This window comes from Nomascus leucogenys, chromosome 20 (genome assembly GCF_006542625.1).
Source record: "Nomascus leucogenys isolate Asia chromosome 20, Asia_NLE_v1, whole genome shotgun sequence".
Lineage (NCBI taxonomy): Eukaryota > Metazoa > Chordata > Mammalia > Primates > Hylobatidae > Nomascus > Nomascus leucogenys.
Genome location: NC_044400.1, coordinates 59,557,096 through 59,571,879, shown reverse-complemented (window position 1 = coordinate 59,571,879; position 14,784 = coordinate 59,557,096). Strand labels below are relative to the sequence as shown.

At 44.0% G+C, this 14,784-nt stretch overlaps 1 protein-coding gene across 1 annotated transcript in view; it reads right to left on the bottom strand.

Annotated features, from left to right (window-relative positions):
• Nucleotides 1–1,442: 1,442 nt before the first annotated feature.
• The window catches only part of SEL1L3 (SEL1L family member 3), a 141,634-nt gene continuing 128,292 nt past the window's right edge, over nucleotides 1,443–14,784 (bottom strand). Inside the window, exon 24 of the mRNA XM_030801385.1 lies at nucleotides 1,443–2,591. Coding sequence (XP_030657245.1) covers nucleotides 2,557–2,591 — 35 coding nt within the window. The 3' untranslated portion in view covers nucleotides 1,443–2,556. The remainder of the gene's footprint in view (nucleotides 2,592–14,784) is intronic.

Genomic DNA, 14,784 nt, shown 5'->3' with positions numbered 1-14,784 from the left:
AAAATATAATTAGTTCTGTGGCGGTGAATGCTATGATTTAAAAAGTCTGTAGGGAAATCAATATAGAAATGTAGAGCTTTTTTTCATGGGGGTGATTCATTGGACAGGTGATATTGGCTTGCTAGAATTGTAAGAGGTAGTAGTCAGGCTGTTAAGATTAGAAGGGGTGATGTCAGCGGGACAGAAGTGAAGACTAATGAGAAATTGGGTGAGTTATTGTTGAATTGGTTAAAAAATAGTAGGCTGATGAGGCTGATGAGTAGGCTGTGGATAACCAGTTGATTCAGATTACAGAATTTTTAGAGAATCATGTCATTGGTAACAGTATAATTGTTGGAATAATAATATTTAGCATTGAAGTAAACAGATTTTGTACATAATCTAGGCCATATGTACTGGAGATTGAAACTAGTAAGGCAAGGTCCACTGCAACTTCACAGACAGCAAATACTAGGAGGATAATGGGTATTATGGATGCTAGAGTGAAATGTATATTTAAAGTTATGAGAGTATTTATGATAAATATTGATAGTATTATGCCTTTTAGGCATCATAGGGATATTAGATGTGATTGATAGACTAATACTCCTGGTAGCGATATGGTGTATGCTAATATAATATTAATGTAAATAAAGGGCATTTGGCAAACATGGTCTATCATAATCTAATGAGTTGAAATCATTTATTTTGACTTAAACTATTTACCAATTCAACTCAGTCTAACCCTTTTTGGGCTCATTCATAAGTCAAGCCTAGGATTAAAATGGTAACTAATATAAGGGCTGTGCTGATTATTAGTGTCAGGTTGGTTGTTTGAAGGGCTCATGGCAGGGGTAGTAGTAGAGTATCTCTAAGTTGAAGAAGAGGAATGTGGTGGCTACTGGGAAGAATTTTAAGGAGAAGGGGAGGTGGACGGAGGTTATTGGGTCAAATCCGCATTCATAAGGGTTGGATTTTTCCATATAGATATTAAGTTGTGGGACCCACAATGCTATTATTAGTAGTAATAGGGCCAGTGAGGTGTCAGTTACTAGGCCTAGTGTCAGGTTGATTACTCTCTTTCAGATAGTATCGAAACTAATTGATTGGAAGTCAATGGTACTGTTCATACTAAAAGAGTATGATCCTCATCAGGAGATAGAGACATATAATAATAGTCATGCTACATCTACGAAGTGTCAATATCAGGCAGTGGCTTCAAAGGGAAAGAGGTGGTTGGATGTAAAGTGGAATTTTAATTGGCAGAGGAGACAGTGAGAAATGTTGATCCAATAATAACATGAAGTCCGCGAAAGCCTGTGGCTGTAAAGAATGTTGAGCCGTAGAGTCCATCAGTGATGGTAAAGGGGGCCTCAAAATATTCCTAGACTTGTAGAAAGGTAAAGTAAATACCTAAGGCAATTGTGATGGATAGTGCTTCAAGTATCTGCTTTCGACTACCATCTATCAGTCTGTGGTGAGCCCAAGTAATTGAAACTCCTGATGCAAGAAGTACAGATGTATTTAGGAGAGGGACTTCTAAGGAGTTGAGGGGAAAAATGCCTGTTAGGGGTCAGTGTCCCCCTAATTCTGGAGCTGGGGCTAGACTAGAGTGGTAGAATGCCCAGAAGAAACCAGCAAAAAAGAATACTTCTGAGATAATGAATAGAATTATTCCATATTGGAGGTTCTGTATTAATCAGTATTGGTATAATCTTCATCTGACCAGGAAAAGGACATTTTTTAATCACTTTGACTCTCATCTCTTGACTCTCTTTAGAAGGTGAGATTTTGGTCTCAGATTTGCATGAGAAGTAACTGAACATAAGGATATAAGCTTGGAACTTCTTTTTTTTAATGTCTGGTATTAAGAAGCTGAGTTCTGATAAGGAGCTGCTAATTAAGTCTGCAAGGATATGGTGCTGATTAACCCAGCTGTACCTGCTGGTAGAAATCCTCTGAAATAATGAAGAGTGTCAAGTTCCTCCAGCAATGTGGGGCCACAGGCACAAGCTCAGCTCTTTTGCGTTTGTTTTCATGTAATCTGCCAGGATACCCACAGCGGCACTTAACTGCAGGCTTCTCGGTAGAAAGATAGAAAAAAATACACCTGACCAGTCCTTCCACAATGACTTACTGTGTACTTTCTCTGTGTCAGCATTGTACGAATGCTGGGGGTGTCTCAGAATTGCCCTTGCCTTAATAACGCAAAAATTCTACTGGGGAGACAAAGCAAATACCAAAGAACTAAGACTTGGACAAGATGACAAAAGTACATAACTGTTTCATGGAGTGGTCAAGTCAATGAGCCAGGGAAATTTACAGGAGGAAGGCTTCAGCGAAGGCTGCAAGGCGGCAGCTCCAGCTTTGGTGTAGACAAATGGAGGTTGAAAATAACTCACCTCCCATTTCCATGGGAAGCCTACACTTCTCTGTCCCTTGACTTTGACTTACCCATGTGACTTGCTTTCTCCAGTGGGACCTCAGTGGAAGTGACGTGATGGACCTCTTCAAATGTGTTTGCACAGTTGTGCTTTCGAGCCTTTTTGCCATGAGATTGCTGTAGAGGACAAACTTTCACACTACTCTGTTATATTTTGTTCCTGGGGGGTCTGCGAATTAAAGTAACAAAAGACGGGAATGGGAGAAAAGGCACACAATTTTTATTAATGTTTGTATGCACATGAGTTTACAGAAAAAAAGTAAAACTGAAGTGGTTAGACTCAGGGCCTTATATACCATTTTAACAAAGGAAAGGGGCTTTGGGCTTTGAGAAGTGATGAATCATGGGGAAAATAGTGACTAGGAAATATATGGCAAAGGTAATGGAAGATGAGTTATTTCAGCAAAGTTTGTTTATGCAGACTCATTTAGGTGCTATCTCTGATGATAAGAGTCTCTCTCCTCCTCTTGGTACAAAAGAGGAGGTTACCTTCACAAGATAAATTTATATCCTACTTTTAGGCAGAAAAGGGGAGAGTAAGAATTCTTTTGCAACTACTGACTCTTAATCATCCTTATGCCAAGGTGCATTTTTTGGTGCGGTATACTCTGATCCCATTTAAGATGAACATGCCTCACTTGCCCACTGATCCCAGAAGAATAAAAATACATAGAGCAAGTGTGGATGCTGTGAGCTGTGCAAAGTCAGACATAACCAGGTCCACACACGTCTGTGTCTTTCCACAAGGTAAGACTTTTACTGATACCATTATACGATTTCGATCATAAGAGCCACAAGATATATAGAGTTCCAAAGGAGGCTTTTTTTTAGAGATAGGGTCTTGCTATATTGCCCAGGCTGGTCTCCAACTCCTGGACACAAGCAATCCTGCCTCAGCATCCCAAAATGCTGGGATTACAGACATGAGCCACCGTGCCTGGCCAACAATTCTCTTGAGTATTACCTGTTTACTCAGTGGTCAGAGGTGTGGGCAGGCTGAAGCTATTCCACAGTCAGTCAATATTGCAAACCATAAATAATAATAGTATGCTTAATCGATATATAAATGTTCTAGATTAATATTTCACACAAAACAGAGTAACATTTAACATGAAGAGAAAAAGGAACAGGAGAAGGAGTTGATGAACCAGTCCAAGAAGAGTTACATGGACAAGGAGAGTGTCCCGGCCTGACCCCGACAGTCATCAATGTCTGGCAAGAACAGTCCTTAATGTGGACAGAGCCTTCAGCAGCAGGTGCCAGGTGCTGATAATGACTGACAACAAGACAGAGTCTGTCAAGAAGCCGTGCTTAGCTGGTGACGTTCTGCTCATTTTATGGCCCTGGAGTCCTCTGCTGAGGACTGATAGTAAAGGGTCGTGCCCTCATCTTGTTGGGTGTTATCTCTTAATTAGGAGAACATCTGAGCCCAGCTGGCTTGATGCCTTTTGAAATGTAAGTTGAAGCATTTTTCTAAGATGGAGTTACTTACATCAAGGGTGCTGTATACGCTGGACCTACCGCAGAGCCTGGAACCCAGCCCAGCTGAATCTAGCTTAGATTAGCTAAATCACAGCCAACCTACAGTGCCCGAGTGAAATATAAATGTTTGTGACTCTGAGATTTTGTGGTTGCTTGTTCCACAGTATTATTGTAACAGTAGTTTATTTATCCATAAAATCGGGAAATGTATACCTCAACTTGCAGTGGTATTACAAGAATTCAGTGAAATAGAAGCCTAAGGTCTCAGATTTCAATACCCTGAGAATGCAACTGTGGTCATGTCAATATTGCTATCTGATTTGCAATGGTTCCTGTACTCATGAGGAAATTCCCTTCCCAGAAGAGGGTTTGTAAATAATCCTGATGTTGCTTAGTGTTATGGCATGCCCCTCATCATCACCACCACCAGCTGCTGGTCCCCACTGTTAAGTTCAGGCTCAGCACCTATTGATCGACTCGGGCTGGTCATCTGGGGAACTGCAGTGGAGATTCACCAATAAATAACAGTGAACTTGAACTTTATGATGCAGGACAGCTTGACTCATTTATTCACATAGCAAACATCTATCATGTTCCTATTACTCGCCAAGCAGTGTATTTAGTGTACTAAGCAAGGTTCTGACTTACAGCAGTTGCTTTCACAAGGGGAATGAGGATAGAAAATATTCTCTCCCTCATTTATACTCAATTAGTGAACTCCATGGCCCGGTAGGGCCTCAGAGAGGCACAATTTAGTGAAACAGTTCTTTCAATTTTGAAATGTTTCCAGAATGGCAGGCTCAAGAAAAGATCCTCTGGACTGGGCCTGGTGGTTCACACCTGTAATCCCAGCACTTTGGGAGGCCAAGGAGGGTGGATCACTTGAGGTCTGGAGTTCGAGACCAGCCTGGGCAACATGGTGAGACCCCATCTCTACAAAAAATACAGGAATTAGCCAGGCATGGTGGAGAACGCCTGTAGTCCCAGCTACTTAGGGGGCTAAGGTGGGAGGATTGCTTGAGCCCAGGAGGTTGAGGCTGTAGTGAGCTGTGCCTGTGTCACACTGCACTCCAGCCTGGGTGACAGAGTGAGACCCTGTCTCAAGAAAAGAAAAGAAAAGAAAAGAAAAGGAAAGAAAAAAAAGAAAAGAAAAGATACAAGAAAAGAAAAAAAGCCAGGCATGGTGGCTCACGCCTGTAATCCCAGCACTTTGGGAGGCTGAGGCGGGCAGATCACGAGGTCAGGAGATCGAGACCGTCCTGGCTAACACAGTGAAACCCCATCTCTACTAAAAATACAAAAAATTAGCTGGGCATGGTGGTGGGCACCTGTAGTCCCAGCTACTCAGGAGGCTGAGGTAGGAGAATGGCATGAACCCGGGAGGCGGAGCTTGCAGTGAGCCGAGATGGTGCCACTGCACTCCAGCCTGGGCAACAGAGCCAGACTCCAACTCAAAAAAAAAAAAAAAAAAAAAAAGAAAGGAAAAGAAAAGATCTTCTGGTAGTTATAACAGTAAACCCAACAGTTCTCCTCTGCAGCCCTCAGGGCTGGTGGCTCAGCCTGGGTCACAGGTCCCTAGGGTCAATATCCTCCCCAGTTCCTGTAAGCCCTTCCCCACCAGTGGCCCTCAAATCTGTCGGGCATGTCTGTGCATGAGTCCCACTGAACAGCAGTCAAGATATCTTCCCAGAGGACATTTCAGCCCCTTTGCACATGCTAGTCTGCAAACGGCTTCCTGGAAGGTGGAGTATTCTCCGACTATTTCCGGTGCATAGATGGGCACTTGCTAGGATCCCTGCTTACAGAATAACAAGGCAAGTGTTACCAGAAAGGAATCCCAATCCAGACCCTAAAACAGGGTTCTTGGATCTTGCACAAGAAAGAATGCAGAATGAGTACACGGATTAAAGCGAAAGAAGTTTGTTAAGAAAGTAAAGAAATAAAAGAATGACTACTCCATAGGCAGAGCAGCCCCAAGGCCCCAAGGACTGCTGGTTGGCTTTTTTTTTTTTTTTTTTGAGACGGTGTCTCACTCTGTTGCTCAGGCTGGAGTACAGTGGCACGATCTCGGCTCACTGCAATCTCGGCCTCCCGGGATCAAGTGATTCTCCTGCCTCAGCCTCTCGAGTAGTTGGGATTACAGGCATGCATCACCACACCTGGCTAATTTTTGTATTTTTGGTAGAGATGAGGTTTCACCATGTTGGCCAGGCTGGTCTTGAACTCTTGGCCTCAAGTGATTCGCCTGCCTCGGCCTCCCAAAGTGTGGGATTACAGGCATGAGCTACCGCGCCTGGCCTTGGTTGGCTATTTTTATGGTTATTTCCTGATTACATGCTAAACAAGCGGTGGATTCTTCATGAATTTTCTGTGAAAGGGGCGTGGAATTCCTGAAACTGAGGATTTCTCTTCCTTTTAGACTCTCTTAGGTCTCTCTTCCTTTTAGTTCCATATGGGGTAACTTCTGGAGTTGCCATGGCATTTGTAAACTGTCATGGCACTGGTGGGAGTGTCTTTTAGCATGCTAATGTATTATAATTAGTGTATAATGCACAGTGAGGACCACCAGAGGTCACTTTCATTGCTATCTTAGATTTGGCGGGTTCTGACTGGCTTTTCTACTGCATCCTGTTTTATCAGTGGGGTCCTTGTGACCTGTATCTTGTGACCTCCTATCTCATCCTGTAACTAAGAATGCCTAACCTCCTAGGGATGCAACCCAACAGGTCTCAGCCTCATTTTACCCAGCCCCAGATGGAGTCCCCCTGGTTTGAACACCTCTGATGAAAGTACCAGGTCAGAGAGTATCAGTTCTCGTCCACTTCCTGAAGGAGAGGAAACCTGAGCTGGGTTTTAGAGCATTTGGAATGAATAGGGAAGGGGCAGAAGTTTCTGTGCCCATATTGGGTTTAAAAAAAAAAACTGCTGGGCGCGATGGCTCACACCTGTAATCCCAGCACTTTGTGAGGCCAAGGCGGGCAGATCACAAGGTCAGGAGTTCAAGACCAGCCTGACCAACATGGTGAAACCCCATCTCTACTAAAAATACAAAAATTAGCCGTGCGTGGTGGTGCGCACCTGTAATCCCAGTACTTACGAGCCTGAGGCAGGAGAATCACTTGAACCTGGGAAGTGGAGGTTGCAGTGAGCCGAGATGGTGCCACTGCACTCCAGCCTGGGTGACAGAGCAAGACTCGGTCTCAAAAAAAAAAAAAAAAACTGTTGTACTTCAGACTCTGAAGACAGCCTGAGATGACAGAGTTAGGCCAGTGAAGTGAGTCTGGCTTCTGAGAGTTACACAATGTGGGGAACGGGCCGGGTTTCCCTGCTCTGGGGACTTTCAGACTTGGAAGTCCCAGATACCCTTTGGGTGGTGAAATTATTACAACAAGCCTTCACAGAATTCCTAGAAACATTGCCTAAATCTTAATAAGTACTATTTTTTCGCCTACATTTGTGATTCTGTTATTCACTTGCGAGACGTGCTATAACAAAATACCACAGGCTGGGTGGCTTTTCCACGGCAATGGAAATTTATTTCCTCACAGTTCAGGAGGCTGGAAGTCCAAGATGAAGGTGTTGCCAGGTTTGGTTTCTTCTGAAGCCTCTCTCCTTGGCTTGCAGACAGATCTTCCTCTCTGTGTTCTCATGTGGTCGTCCCCCAGTGCCCTTGGTGTCTCTCTGTGTGTCCAAATTTCCTCTTCTTCTTTTTTTTTTTTGAGACGGAGTCTCGCTCTGTCGCCAGGCTGTAGTGCAGTGGCGGGATCTCGGTTCACTGCAACCTCCGCCTCCCGGATTCAAGCAATTCTCCTGCCTCAGCCTCCAAAGTAGCTGGGACTACAGGCCTGCACCACTACACCCAGCTAATATTTTGTATTTTTAGTAGAGGCGGAGTTTCACCATGTTGGCCGGGATGATCTTGATCTCTTGACCTCGTGATCTGCCCTCCTTGGCCTCCCAAAGTTTTGGGATTACAGGTGTGAACCACCGTGCCCGCCCCAAATTTCCTCTTCTTATAGGGCCATCCTGTTGGAACAGGACCACCCTAAAAACCTCATTTTATAATAAACCCATCTTTGAAGGCATTGTCTCCAATGTAGCCCATCACACTCTTGCAATGTTAATCGACATTATTCATCCAAAATGGTTACTGATCCCTTACTAGCTTTTGGTCATTGCATTTTTATTTGGAGGTGAAGGCAGGACCTTCATATATAACCAGCGTGGAATACCCCCTTGCAGGCTCCTGCACTTGTCCTGGCTGCCTTTTGTCTGTGATCCTCCCCAAAGTCTCCTCTTCCTGCTCTTGAAAGCTGTGAGTCTGGCATGTACAATCTCTGCGCCATGTTGGGGGAAGAATAGGACAGGGGCTTCACAAACCAGCATTTCCCTGAGACACGCTGGCACTCCAGGTGCAGACAGGAAACCTGGGGTGCATCCCAGGATGGGAGGCCAGAGTCAGAGGGGAGAGATTGGGTGCCTGTCACGGCTAATTAATTAAAAACAGTGTCGGGAAACAGGCTGTGCCCATGCATCACAACCCACTGGTTAACACCCTTCCTGATTCTGTGGGCCCTCAGCAAGATGTTCTGCCTGGCTGAGCGGCTTGGCCACAGGAGGTGACATGAAATATGAACCAGGCCGGTTCTCAGAACTCAATCCAGTACGTAGTCTTCATGGAATGAACAGACACTAGAAAATAAGAGCTCTCCTTACAGGGTGCCAGCTATCTTTTGTTTGAAGTCCCAGGTTTTCTTATGTTGACCACAACGGGAATGACCATTAGTGTTTCTAAGACCGCAGGCTTGTCCCCTGAAGAATAATCTGGGTTTCCGTAAGTGATGCTCAAGCTGTTTACTGCTCTGCAAGCTATCAGATGGCCACTTTCCGTTTCTTGACCCATGGAGAAATCAACTGACATTCGTTCTGGTGGCCACATTCTCTGGCTTTCTATTTGCAAAGTTTCCAGAAGGCAAGTCCAGGCCTGTAGAGAGGCTGCCTCTTCTGAGTTCATTCACAGTTGATTTCCTGGGTCATGCTAACCACTTGGGCACCATGGGCCATTCTCATCAACAGCAGCCCTCTGCTCCTGTCTCCCACTGTTCCCTGAAACACCATAGGCACATCCTCACCCCCATGCCCTTGCTCATCAGTTCTTCCCACCTGGCATGCCCTTTCCTACCTACCTGTCCAAAATCCTGCCCGTCCATCAAGGCTCAGCCCCCATACCTATGGCTATCTTGCACTTAATACTACCAGTTATTCTTGTGAAATAAAAGTAAGATCCAGCCAGGCATGGTGACTCATGCCTGTAATCCCAGCACTTTGGGAGGCTAAGGTGGGAGGATCACTTGAGGTCAGGAGTTCAAGACCAGCCTGGCCAACATGGCAAAACCCCGTGTCTACTTGGGAGGCTGGGGCAGAATTGTTTGAGCCCAGCTGCAGTGAACCTGCCACTGAACTCCAGCCTAGGCAACAGAGACTTGTCTCAAAAAAAAAAAAAAAAAGTAAAATCCTAAGCCCCCTGATCAACTGAACAGACTCTTCTTGGCCAAGGAGACCTTAGAAAAACTTTTCACAAATACTAAGCTTCCGACCATGACAAGATGGAAGGTCAGTCACACTTCGGTGAGTCCCCTTCCTCACTGCCACCAGACGTTTTTTTTTTTTTTCCCCAGCCATTAAATGGAAACAAGCCTTGGAATAAAAGAATGGAAGATTCCTCTGCTGACTTCAATTAACCTCTTGATGCCACAGCTGGACTCCCCTCCGGTTTTGAGATTTTGACATGACAGCTGACTGGTTTACAAAGCATTCCTTCCTGATAAATGACCACCAACCATGCACCGGTTCTAGCTGGTCTATGGAGGCTGTACACAGAGCGTCTTTGTTTCACCGTTTGACATATAGACCTAATTTTACTGCATTTTAATATTAAGTCTCCACCCCAAAGTGAACATGGGAGGTATATTACACGTTTGCTTACCACGCATGCACGTGACCACCCTTCATGAGTATTTGTAACTTCTCCTATAACCTGTTAAATACATATATTTAGGCTGGGCACAGTGGCTTGCACCTGTAATCCCAGCACTTTGGGAGGCTGAGGCGGGTGGATCACCTGAGGTCAGGAGTTCGAGACCAGCCTGGCCAATGTGGTGAAACCCCTTCTCTACTAAAAATACAAAAATTAGCTGGGCGTGGTGACGCATGCCTGTAATTCCAGCTACCCAGGAGGCTGAGGCAGGAGAATCACTGGAACCTGGAAGGTGGAGGCTGCAGTGAGCTGAAATTGCAGCACTGCACTTCAGCCTGGATGACAGAGCAAGACACCGTCTCAAAAACAAAAACAAAACAAAACAGATATTTAGCCAACCCATTTAGCATAAAACCCGGTCCACCCTTCCTCTGGTGACGTGCCTGCATTCAGTATCAATCGGAGGCTCCACTTCTCAGCTTGCAATGTTGCAACCTATCATAAGAAATCAAGTTATCCTTTATAAATTCATAAATCTTGTGATTTTAAGTTGACATCTTTCTTCTTCTTCTCCTTCTTCTTCTTCCCCTCCTTCTCCTTCTTCTTCTTCTTTTTCTCTTTTTTTGAGACAGAGTTTCTGTTGCCCAGGCTGGAGTGTTGGAGTGCAGTGGCATAATCTTGGCTCACTGCAACCTCCTCCTCCCAGGTTCAAGCGATTCTCCTGCCTCAGCACCCGCCACCATGCCTGGCTAATTTTTCTATTTTTAGTAGAGACGGGGTTTCACCATGTTGGTCAGGCTGGTCTCGAACTCCTGACCTCAAGTGACCCGCCCACTTGGGCCTCCCAAAGTGCTAGGTGAGCCACCGAGCCTGGCTACTGAATGCCTTCAAATATTTCTCGTATTATGTTGGTAATGGGGTTGCAAATTTATTTCCACTACACTTGGGTGTGCATTTGGAATGCATTTTCTTTATTTTGTCTATAAACTAACTTTTATTTTTTTTTTTGAGTGAGCATCTTCTGGACATCGATGGGGATGCATAGAGGAGTAGGGTGAGGAAACTAGTTAGTCCGATATAATAAATTAACACAGTGCCTTTGGCTAATGCTCCATTTCTCTGGGTCAAATGCCTTCTCTCTCAGAATCCCTCCAACACATACGCACAATTCCTCTGTAAGTAGATGTAAGGGTAGAGCCTGCCAGCTGCTTGTGGTGATGTGTATAATGTCTTTATACTACCTAGTCATTGGGCCAGACTCTGATGCTAACATCTGCACTCAATAAACCTGTAGTCCCTTCTCTTGGTTTTGACTTTGCTTCTGAGCACTTTCACCCATTTCCTCTCTCTCACAGGCCCCACTTCCGGCTTTCGTGGGTGTTAAAAGATTCCTCTACAGCCAGGCACGGTGGCTCATGCCTGTAATCCCAGCACTTCGGGAGGCCGAGGTGGGCGGCTCACCTGAGGTCAGGAGTTCAAGACCACCCTGGCCAACATGGCGAAACCCCATCTCTGCTAAAAATACAAAAATTAGCCGAGCGTGGTGGTGCGTGCATCTGTAATTCCAGCTACACAGGAGGCTGAGGCAGGAGAATCACTTGTACCTGGGAGGCGGAGGTTGCAGTGAGGAAAGATCACACCACTGCACTCCAGCCTAAGCAACAGAGCAAGACTCTGTCTCAAAAAATAAAATAAAGTCAGATAACAGATCTTTTCAGCTCTCTAGTTCTAAGTGTCAGGGCTGTCTCCAAGAAAGCTGCAAAGGAACATGAGTTCAAAGGGAAATTAAAACACATTGCTTTAATATTTACAAATATTATCTCCCATTTCATCTTGTTTAACACTTGTGCTTTTATTTAGCTTTTAGATTTGTTGATCCTATCTCTCTAAGTGAGTAAGATGTTTGTTTTACTGGCCATGGAGTTTCACAAACTATTGTATACAGAGTAAACTCATACAAGAATATTACAAATAAAATCGTATAGCTTCATTAAGGTACAATTGACCCATCATAAGCTGCACATATTTGAAAAATATGATTTGATGAGTTTTGGCATAGGTCTATGCCTATAAAATCCTCACCACAGTCAAGATGGTAAGTGTATCCATCATGCCCAGAAGTTTAAAAAGCATCCTTCCCTCCCTGCCTTCTACCCCCACACTTGGCCCAGGCAACCATTGGTCAGCTTTCTGTCACTATAGGTTAGTTTGCATTTTCTAGAATTATATTTAAATAGAATCATTTGATAGGTGCTCTTCTTGGTCTGGCTTCTTTCACGCAGCATAATTATTCATCTGTGTTATGTGTGTATTAATAGTTCATTCCTTCTTATTGCTGAATAACATGCCATTGTATGAATATACCATAATTTGTTTACCCAGACTTCTTGTTCACAGGCATTTGGGTTGGTTCCAGTTAGGGACATATTACAAAGAGAGCTGCTATGGGCTGGGTACAGTGGCTCATGCGTGTAATCCCAGCCCTTTGGGAGGCCGAGACGGGTGGATCACCTGAGCTCAGGGGTTTGAAACCAGCCTGCCCAACATAATGAAAACCCATCTCTACTAAAAATACAAAAAGTTAGCTGGGCATGGTGGTGCGTGTCTGTAATCCCAGCTTCTTGGGAAGCTGAGGCACGAGAATCACTTGAACTTGGGAAGTGGAGGTTGCAGCGATGGGAAATCACACCACTGCACTCTAGCCTGGGCAACAGAGTGGGAGTCTGTGAAAGCAAAGAAGAAAGAAAGAAGAAAGAAAGAAAGAAGAAAGAGAGAGAGAGAAAGAAAGAAAGAGAAAGGAAGGAAGGGAGAAATAAAGAGAGAAAGAGAGAAAGGCTTCTGTGAACATTGGTGTACACATGGACATATTTTTATTTCTCTTGGGTAATTACATGGAGGTGAAATGTCTGGGTTGTATGGGAAGTAGATTTGCCAGATTTAGCAAATAAAAATACAAGGCATCCATTTAAACTTGAATTTCAGATAAATAAGAAGTAATTTTTTAGGATACATATATCCTGTGCAATATTTAGAGCCTATATTGACAAATTATTCACTATTTGTCTAAAATATGTCCCTTACCTGACAATACTAACTTGGGAGGTGTATGTGTAACATTTAAGAAACTGCCAAACTGTGTTTTCCAAACTAGTTGTGCCATTTTACATTTCCGCCAACAGTAAATGAGAGTTCCAGTTGTTTTAAGTCATTGCCAATGCTGGTCTTTTTAACTTTAGCTATGATAATGGATATGTAGTGGTATCTCAATGTGGTTTTAATTTTCACTGAATAATGACGTTCAGCCTACTTTCAATGTACTTTTTTGCCATCCTCATAGCTAGTTTGGTGAAGAGGCTGTTCAGTTTATTTGCCTCCCGCCCCACCACATTTTTTTTTTTTTTTTTGTACTGGATTGGGTCTTTGGTCTTTTATTATTGAGTTTTAAGTGTTCTTTGTGCGTGCGTGTGATGGGGAGTCGGACAGAGTCTTGCTCTGTTGCCCAGGCTGGGGTGCAGTGGTGCCACCTTGACTCACTGGAAGGCTTACCTCCACCTCCCAGGTTGAAGAACTTCTGCCTCAGCCTCCCAAGCAGCTGGAATTACAGGTGCACACCATCAAGCCAGGCTAATTTTTATATTTTCAGTAGAGATGGGGTTTCACCATGTTGGCCAGTATGGTCTCAAACTCCTGACCTCAAGTGATCTGCCCTCCTCTGCCTCCCAAAGTGCCGGGATTACAGGCATGAGCCACTGTGCCTGGTGAGTCCTCTAACTTTGTTCTTTTTTTATTTTTCCCAACATGGCTTTAGCTATTCTAGGTCCTTTGTATTTCCATATAAATTTTAGAATCAGCTTGGAAATTTCTACAAAATAGAAAAATTTTGCCAGATTTTGACTGGCATTGCGTTGAATCTATAAAATCAATTTGGGGAGAATTTACATCTTGAAAATATTAAGTATTTTGATTTATGCAGATGATATATCTCTCCATTTTATTTAGGTTTTCTTTAATTTTTCTCAGTAATACTCTCAGTTTTTGGAATACAGGTCTTGTAAGCCTTTTGTTAAACTCATCCCTCAGTATTTCTTATTGTGTGCTGATCTAGTAAATAGTTGTTTTCTTAATTTTCCCATTCAATGGTTTATTGCTAACATATCAAAACATAATTTTTTTATGTTGACTTTGGATTCTACAGCACTGATAAGATCATGTAGTTGTTATAGTATTTTTTTTTGTATATATTCCTTAGCTTTTTTTTTTTTTTTTTGAGATGGAGTCTCACTCTGTTGCTCAATTGGAGTGCAGTGGTGCAATCTCGGCTCACTGCAACCTCTGCCTCCCAGGTTCAAGCCATTCTCCCGCCTCAGCCTCCCTAGTAGCTGGGACGACAGGTGCACACCACCACGCCCGGCTAATTTTTGTATTTTTAGTAGAGACGGGGTTTCACCATGGCTGGTCTCGAACTCCTGACCCCGTGCTTTGCCCGCCCCGGCCTCCCAAAGTTCTGGGATTACCGATGTGAGCCACTGCGTCCGGCCAGTTTGTTTTTACAAAGGACTTCCTGTACAATGCTGAATAGGACTGGCCATAGCAGACATCCTTGCTTTGTTCCAAATCTTAGGGAGGAAGTGTTCAGTTTGTTGCCATTAAGTATAATGTAGCTGTAGGTTTTGTTATAGATACTTTTTATCAGATTGAGGAAGTCCCTTTCTCTTCCTAATTTGCTGGAGTTTTGTTTTTTGTGCTTTGTGTTTTTTTGACAGAGTCTCGCTCTGGCTGTCGCCCAGGCTGGAGTGCAATGGTGGGATCTTGGCTCACTGCAACCTCCACCTGCCAGGTTCAAGCCATTCTCCTGCCTCAGCCTCCTGAGTAGCTGGGATTACAGGCACATGCCACCATGCCC